Genomic DNA, 9,330 nt, shown 5'->3' on the forward strand with positions numbered 1-9,330 from the left:
GAGACTTAAAGAATGCTATAAAGAAAATACGTAACTTCTGGGCTACTTAACTTTTAATCCTTCCTTTGTATACATCGTTCTTGAGGAGACATCTGGAGATTGTGGCGATACAAGTGAGACTCTTTTGATACAAGCTATCTAAGGCTAATGGCGCCTTGCTAGGTCGTAGACATGAACTTAGCTGATGGCTATTCTAACTGTCTCTCGGCAAATGAGAGCAAAGGCTTCGTCCGTATAGTCGCTAGCAACGTCGTCGTACAACTGGGGCGAGTTCTCGTACGTCTCTCGAGACCTGCCGTGTGGTGGCGCTCGGTCTGCGATCACACAGTGGCGACACGCGGGTCCGACATGTACTAATGGACCGCGGCCGATTTAAGCTACCACCTAGCAAGTGTGGTGTCTGGCAGTAACACCACAAACTCCACATACACTCCTGGAAATGGAAAAAAGAACACATTGACACCGGTGTGTCAGACCCACCATACTTGCTCCGGACACTGCGAGAGGGCTGTACAAGCAATGATCACACGCACGGCACAGCGGACACACCAGGAACCGCGGTGTTGGCCGTCGAATGGCGCTAGCTGCGCAGCATTTGTGCACCGCCGCCGTCAGTGTCAGCCAGTTTGCCGTGGCATACGGAGCTCCATCGCAGTCTTTAACACTGGTAGCATGCCGCGACAGCGTGGACGTGAACCGTATGTGCAGTTGACGGACTTTGAGCGAGGGCGTATAGTGGGCATGCGGGAGGCCGGGTGGACGTACCGCCGAATTGCTCAACACGTGGGGCGTGAGGTCTCCACAGTACATCGATGTTGTCGCCAGTGGTCGGCGGAAGGTGCACGTGCCCGTCGACCTGGGACCGGACCGCAGCGACGCACGGATGCACGCCAAGACCGTAGGATCCTACGCAGTGCCGTAGGGGACCGCACCGCCACTTCCCAGCAAATTAGGGACACTGTTGCTCCCGGGGTATCGGCGAGGACCATTCGCAACCGTCTCCATGAAGCTGGGCTACGGTCCCGCACACCGTTAGGCCGTCTTCCGCTCACGCCCCAACATCGTGCAGCCCGCCTCCAGTGGTGTCGCGACAGGCGTGAATGGAGGGACGAATGGAACGTGTCGTCTTCAGCGATGAGAGTCGCTTCTGCCTTGGTGCCAATGATGGTCGTATGCGTGTTTGGCGCCGTGCAGGTGAGCGCCACAATCAGGACTGCATACGACCGAGGCACACAGGGCCAACACCCGGCATCATGGTGTGGGGAGCGATCTCCTACACTGGCCGTACACCACTGGTGATCGTCGAGGGGACACTGAATAGTGCACGGTACATCCAAACCGTCATCGAACCCATCGTTCTACCATTCCTAGACCGGCAAGGGAACTTGATGTTCCAACAGGACAATGCACGTCCGCATGTATCCCGTGCCACCCAACGTGCTCTAGAAGGTGTAAGTCAACTACCCTGGCCAGCACGATCTCCGGATCTGTCCCCCATTGAGCATGTTTGGGACTGGATGAAGCGTCGTCTCACGCGGTCTGCACGTCCAGCACGAACGCTGGTCCAACTGAGGCGCCAGGTGGAAATGGCATGGCAAGCCGTTCCACAGGACTACATCCAGCATCTCTACGATCGTCTCCATGGGAGAATAGCAGCCTGCATTGCTGCGAAAGGTGGATATACACTGTACTAGAGCCGACATTGTGCATGCTCTGTTGCCTGTGTCTATGTGCCTGTGGTTCTGTCAGTGTGATCATGTGATGTATCTGACCCCAGGAATGTGTCAATAAAGTTTCCCCTTCCTGGGACAATGAATTCACGGTGTTCTTATTTCAATTTCCAGGAGTGTATTTACGTGCAAAATTAAATTTTCATATAGCTCTGTTGCCCTGCACTGAGATTTACAGTCGGCCAGAGTGTCCGTGCGGTTCTAGACGCTACAGTCTAGACGCTACAGCTCCGGTCGCAGGTTCGAATCCTGCCTCGGGCATGGATGTGTGTGAGTGATGTCCTTAGGTTAGTTAGGTTTAATTAGTTCTAAGTTCTAGGCGACTGATAACCTCAGAAGTTGAGTCGCATAATGCTCAGAGCCATTTTGAACCATTTGAGATTTACATATTTCGATATCAAAAGAAGTTTTACACATTTCTAAAATACCAACTTAAACTTACGTCCACATATTTAAATATATGTGAAACTTCCACCTTGCACGGAAATTTAATAACAATTCATTCAATGATTGGTGACTCGGTAATGTGCAAAATACTAAAGAGGTATGTCCTTTAAGTGTTGCGCATTTAGTTTCGTTGATAGAAACAGCCAGTTTGCAAAATATTTTCCATCTAATTCGCATACAATGAAACTCACGTTGAAGAAGGAAACGAATCATCGTTTAGCTTTTCTTATCTACTGGTGATACGCTGGAAACCTGTCTGGGAGGACTGATTGCAGGGGTCTGCATTTTCGTTGTAAGTTATGAAATACTTCATGTGGGTGGCTATTGTCTGGTTTAAATGCAAATGTTCTACGTTCACTAAGTTCAGACTTTCCTGCTGGTGGTCGCAATAAGAGAAGCAAATGGTAACGCGAAGTCACTAGCGTCTCTGGAATTTCCTTCTTCATCGAAGTAAAGTAATCATCATGTCGAAGCTGTATGACCAGCGAAGTGCCTACTCTGGAACCTCGAGCAACTGGATATGTAGAATCTGAGCTTCCGCATGTACTGGCAGTTTTTAAAAACGAAGCATTTTGTCAGAAAGTACTCTCATGTCAAGTACCAGAAAATCATCAAATGAAAAGCTATTTTAAACGTAAACATTTTGGTTAGGCTTTACCGTGTCTGTTGTTGACATCGAATGATACAATTAGTTTACCGTTACCAGTCGCTATTTATTTATTTCGAAGACGCGTTTCGGAGTTTTAAATCTCCATTATCAGGTGAATTTATGTGGATTGATATATGACATGTCAGTGTTGTGTCACGACTTTGAGATAATTGTGGCATTTCTTGTAGAGAAGAAGACAAAACTCTGCTTAAATAAATAGCACATAGTTTTGTGGATGTGTTTGGCTGAAAGAATGGACGAAAATATAAATGTGAAAGTAAAAATAAAAGTTGGTACGTGTTCGTGTGTGACTGTGCATATGGAAAAGAGCGGGATTGAGAGATAAGATAGTTAAAGGAGTGAGAGAAGGAGAGCACAGTTGTTCATGTTACTTAAATCATAAGTCATGTCTTACCTCAACAGTTACTTAGATACTGCACGTATTAGTTGCAAACTCTGTCATAACAAAAACTGTGCACTATTCTTCTCAGTCATTTCACCCTCCATCTCTCAATTCCCCCCCCCCCCCCCCCCCCGGACACACACACACTAACAATGTCACATAGTAATAATAATTCAATTGTTGTTTACATATAAATTTTGAAACAATTGGCAACATAACTCATAAACTTAATGATTCTAACGTATCATCCTAATTTCTTATATGTGTACAAAGTATTAAGTTATGTTAACTAGACAGAAAAGAATCTGTGACCAATAGAGATGTTTCGGTTCATCTGTGCAATCAAAGATCTCGACAATGCTTCGAGGCTTGGCCCAAAACAGTGTTTTGCTTTTCTATGTGTTTTTTGCACTTGTTAGAGTGTAGGCGACACTTTGGTCATTTCAGTGTTATGGTGTATGTGACGTAACACGACAGGAAAAGGTAGAAGAAAGTGTTGTTTACATATAAATTTTGAAACAATTGGCAACATAACTCATAAACTTAATGATTCTAACGTATCATCCTAATTTCTTATATGTGTACAAAGTATTAAGTTATGTTAACTAGACAGAAAAGAATCTGTGACCAATAGAGATGTTTCGGTTCATCTGTGCAATCAAAGATCTCGACAATGCTTCGAGGCTTGGCCCAAAACAGTGTTTTGCTTTTCTATGTGTTTTTTGCACTTGTTAGAGTGTAGGCGACACTTTGGTCATTTCAGTGTTATGGTGTATGTGACGTAACACGACAGGAAAAGGTAGAAGAAAGATTAGTGTTTAAAATCCCGTCAATAAAGAGGTCGTTACAGACGGAGAACAAGCTCGGATTAAGGAACGATAGGGAAGGAAATCGGCTATGCTCATTCAAAGCAACCATACCGCCATTTGCCTTAATTGATTTAAGGAAACCACGGAAAACCTAAATCAGGATGGCCGAACGCGGATTTAAAACTTCGCCCTCACGAATGCGAGGCCACTACGGTAACGAGTGCGCTACCTCGTTCGTTGACACTTTCACACTTACATTTTCGTTCATCCTTTCAAAGATCTCGACAAAACTATGAGCCATGCACTAAAATGGTGTTTAGTCATTTTGCCTTCTAGACAATCCCGCAGGTTACCCCAAAATCGTAACACAACACTTACATGCCATATTAATCCACCTTATGGTGGAGGTTTAAACTTTCTAAACGTGTTATGAAAATAAATAAATAGTGCCTGGTTACAGCGGCCTTGTCGCTGTTTCATTCATTGACAGATGCAATGATGGAAGACGCATTATTGCCATTATACACTCCTGGAAATGGAAAAAAGAACACATTGACACCGGTGTGTCAGACCCACCATACTTGCTCCGGACACTGCGAGAGGGCTGTACAAGCAATGATCACAAGCACGGCACAGCGGACACACCAGGAACCGCGGTGTTGGCCGTCGAATGGCGCTAGCTGCGCAGCATTTGTGCACCGCCGCCGTCAGTGTCAGCCAGTTTGCCGTGGCATACGGAGCTCCATCGCAGTCTTTAACACTGGTAGCATGCCGCGACAGCGTGGACGTGAACCGTATGTGCAGTTGACGGACTTTGAGCGAGGGCGTATAGTGGGCATGCGGGAGGCCGGGTGGACGTACCGCCGAATTGCTCAACACGTGAGGCGTGAGGTCTCCACAGTACATCGATGTTGTCGCCAGTGGTCGGCGGAAGGTGCACGTGCCCGTCGACCTGGGACCGGACCGCAGCGACGCACGGATGCACGCCAAGACCGTAGGATCCTACGCAGTGCCGTAGGGGACCGCACCGCCACTTCCCAGCAAATTAGGGACACTGTTGCTCCTGGGGTATCGGCGAGGACCATTCGCAACCGTCTCCATGAAGCTGGGCTACGGTCCCGCACACCGTTAGGCCGTCTTCCGCTCACGCCCCAACATCGTGCAGCCCGCCTCCAGTGGCGTCGCGACAGGCGTGAATGGAGGGACGAATGGAGACGTGTCGTCTTCAGCGATGAGAGTCGCTTCTGCCTTGGTGCCAATGATGGTCGTATGCGTGTTTGGCGCCGTGCAGGTGAGCGCCACAATCAGGACTGCATACGACCGAGGCACACAGGGCCAACACCCGGCATCATGGTGTGGGGAGCGATCTCCTACACTGGCCGTACACCACTGGTGATCGTCGAGGGGACACTGAATAGTGCACGGTACATCCAAACCGTCATCGAACCCATCGTTCTACCATTCCTAGACCGGCAAGGGAACTTGCTGTTCCAACAGGACAATGCACGTCCGCATGTATCCCGTGCCACCCAACGTGCTCTAGAAGGTGTAAGTCAACTACCCTGGCCAGCAAGATCTCCGGATCTGTCCCCCATTGAGCATGTTTGGGACTGGATGAAGCGTCGTCTCACGCGGTCTGCACGTCCAGCACGAACGCTGGTCCAACTGAGGCGCCAGGTGGAAATGGCATGGCAAGCCGTTCCACAGGACTACATCCAGCATCTCTACGATCGTCTCCATGGGAGAATAGCAGCCTGCATTGCTGCGAAAGGTGGATATACACTGTACTAGAGCCGACATTGTGCATGCTCTGTTGCCTGTGTCTATGTGCCTGTGGTTCTGTCAGTGTGATCATGTGATGTATCTGACCCCAGGAATGTGTCAATAAAGTTTCCCCTTCCTGGGACAATGAATTCACGGTGTTCTTATTTCAATTTCCAGGAGTGTATGTTGCTTTGTATTAGGTTGCAGCATAAGTTCGTAGAGTTTTTCCATAAGTTTAATAAATACATCAGATACACACAACAAAGACATTAGTCATCAATCACATATCCTCCTTCACTATTTACAACAGTCTGGTCACGCGGAGGTAACTTTTCGATTCCGCGACTGTAGCAATCACGTGGGTATGGGGTGAAGAACTCGTCGAGCTAGGTTCGGAGCATATTTTCATCCGGAAAGGAAGTTCCTTGAAGACTGTTTGATGGAGAGCGTAAAAGGTGAAAATCTGAGTGTGCAAGATCAGGTGAATAAGATGAGTAACAAATGACTTCCCACCCTAATTCCTGTGTAGTGTTTTCTGTCAGTCCAGCAGAAAGCGTGCAGGCGTTCCCGCATAATTCCTGGGCATTGTTTTCGGCTCGCGTCTGTAAGACGTCTCAATTGCTGGTAATAAATGTCAGCAGTGATTGTTATACCTCGGGGAAGCAATTCGCAGTACACCACACCGTCATTGTTTCACCAGATGCATAGCGTTCTCTTTTGTGAAGGCGCGCACGTCTTTTACGGGGAGTTGCTGTTTTGTTTGGGCTCAACCATTTCTTTCCTTTCCTTATGTTAGCATAACGAAGCTAACTAGTAACGATGCGAGATAGGAATTGTCGGTGTCGTTCAAGAGCCAGCTGATGACGAGAAAGCAGAGGCGCACATAGGTCACACATTGATTTTTGTGATTTTGGCTTAGAGCTTGCGGTACCCACACACACCATTTCTGAACATTCCTCACTGCGTGCAAATGTCGCATGATGGTGCAATGATCATAGCTCATCACATTTGCGAGTTCTCGAGTACACGACGTGGATCATTGTGGATTAATGCGTTTAAACGATCTTCGTCAAACCCTGAAGATCTACCTGAACGTGAAGAGTCACAAATGTCAACACGATCCTCCTTAAACGGAGAAAACAATTTTGTTTCTGTTCTATGTCCAATGGAATTATCCCCATCCGCAAATATTTTTGGTTGCTTCAGCTGCAGTCACCCCTCTGCTGAACTTGAACAGAGGAACACGTCGGAACTGCTCCGATTTCTCCACTTGTCACTCCATTTTCTAGCGTCCATAGCTCCACTCACTATCTCCAAATGAGAAAATGACAATACGTAAGCTCAAATAGCAACAATGAACTACAAACAAAAAAATGACAATCGATAAATAAATCCACAGCAACCGGAATACCAACGTGCCAAACAAAAACACTACGAACTTATGCACAACCTAATACTATACAAACTACAATGTTGATTCGCTAAGGATGTCTAGTTAGACGTACGAGAGGGCAAGAAAGCCCTGATCTTGCCCGATGAAACAAATGTAGAAATAAACAAATAAAAAGGAAAATCGTGGGTAAAAGTATTGCCCAACATTTGTACGACTACTGCAGAAACTGTATTTATAACGTTAGTTATACCAGCGAGCTTTGTATATTCCTTTCATTTATGCTTACTCGATTTCACTAATTCGAGTAAATTCCAGTTTACCGTAATTATACACTGTTGCCATATGGAAATATATCTCCCGTTCACACTAAACAGCCGTATAACATAAAAATCCCTCAAGACACTACTCTCGAAAACGTGAACAAGATACAAGACTTGCATTTGAGATAATAAAAAAGCACTGCATCCAGTTCCTATTGCTCGTAACATGTGCTTAACAATGGTCACTCTTGTGGTATAACTGAGCAAGCATTGTCTCACACGCGACGATTAACACAGAAATTGAGTTAACAGTTTAACTTCATTATTTACATATTCGTTACGCTACAGTCAGATCTGTTTCATAATAGTCATGGGGAAAAAAATTATGACATTTTTCCTATGAACGCGTTTTCAACATCCTATACATTACAGTGAGAACGGGACGCCATAGAGATTAACTCTTCGTTGGATGCGACAGAAATACAGACGCCAAAAGCTTGCGCATCTCCTTTATGTTTTGTCGCTTAATTACCGCAGTGAAAAGAGGTTTGTGCGCTCGTGACTTCGACAACACTGCTAATTGTAGTTAAAACTGAACTGTATAAACGCAGCTGTATTATGTAATTTTTATTAAAGACGACCGGTTTCGGTCATATACCTGACCATCTTCGGGTTCCAGGAAAGTATTATTCAAATATGCAATGTACAATTACATTCTTTTAAAATTTTCCGCCTGAAACAGAGAACTGAGTTTTCACAAGCTTGTTTGACGCTTACTAGAGTGACTGTTACACATACGCAGCTGTGTTAAGTATGGAACAATTCGAATTCCTTTGTGCACTGAAATTGTGCAATGCATATCTGAATATTTTTTTGGGACCCGAAGATGGGCAAATAACCGAAATCTATAGTCTTTGATAAACAAAAAAGGGAACAGCTGAATAAAGTACAATGCAGTGTTTAACCTTCAACGAATCCGTCCAGCACCGCCTGCACAGGATATTATTTATGTGAAGCGTAACTGATTTTGAGTCACGGTAAGCTCATGGTTCAATCGAAAACTCACTTTTAATGCAGCGTATAGACTTATAGAAAACAATGATGGGACATTATACTTAGCTGATTGTTTCTTGTACGAGTATAGCTTGTAAGTGGTCACATTCTTCCTCGTGACATTAACCCGCGCGCAAATCACGGAATACGGAGAATATTAGCACGTAAACAGTTTCTCTTGCACTGTACTGTAAGTTTAGCGTGCCGTACGATGTCTGTGAATATAGACGCCAGATTGCAAGGTGAAGCGTGTGCGACAAGATAAAATCTTTGATCCTGAAGGGAGAAGCAAATGAGTTCAGTTGTACGAAATTGCTTAAGTGCATGTATCGCAGGCATAGCTGAAAGCGAAGCAAAGCGGAGCTGTAATGTATAGAGAAGCGACGTCATCGGTATTTCTCTTGTCGATATCCGACTTACATAAGACATAGAGGCGCATACAGAATCCCCTGTGGGATCGAAGACGTAAGGAGTGGTGGCGGCCGCGTCTGTCAGCGCACTGACCGTTGGCGGCAGGCGCTGCACGTTGCCCGTTGCGCGGCACGACGCTCGGCGAACTCCTCCGAAAGCTGCGCCGGTCGTAGACCCGCCGGCGCGCCGCTAGAATAGACTCAACAATTGCGCCCCCTTAGATACTCGAGATAAGGCGTGGGGCATTGCGCACACGGCCTACTGACGGCCGCTGCTACTGCGCACCTCACTGCCGATGAAAGCGCACGAGGTCGAAAATCGCGATGTATGCGCACGTACAGGGTTTGAACAAAAATATGGAAACACCGCGGGAAGTGCATACTTGACCGTAAATGCAGATGGCAGCCAAGT

At 46.3% G+C, this 9,330-nt stretch overlaps 1 protein-coding gene across 1 annotated transcript in view; it reads right to left on the reverse strand.

The window, feature by feature from the left end:
* LOC126249227 (uncharacterized) overlaps positions 1-9,055 on the reverse strand; it is a 300,476-nt gene extending 291,421 nt beyond the window's left edge. Inside the window, exon 1 of the mRNA XM_049950883.1 lies at positions 8,929-9,055. Within this exon, the coding sequence (XP_049806840.1) occupies positions 8,929-8,947 (19 nt within the window). The 5' untranslated portion in view covers positions 8,948-9,055. The remainder of the gene's footprint in view (positions 1-8,928) is intronic.
* Between the last annotated feature and the right edge of the window lie 275 nt (positions 9,056-9,330).

The sequence above is a fragment of the Schistocerca nitens genome, chromosome 3 (assembly GCF_023898315.1).
Source record: "Schistocerca nitens isolate TAMUIC-IGC-003100 chromosome 3, iqSchNite1.1, whole genome shotgun sequence".
Classification (NCBI taxonomy): domain Eukaryota; kingdom Metazoa; phylum Arthropoda; class Insecta; order Orthoptera; family Acrididae; genus Schistocerca; species Schistocerca nitens.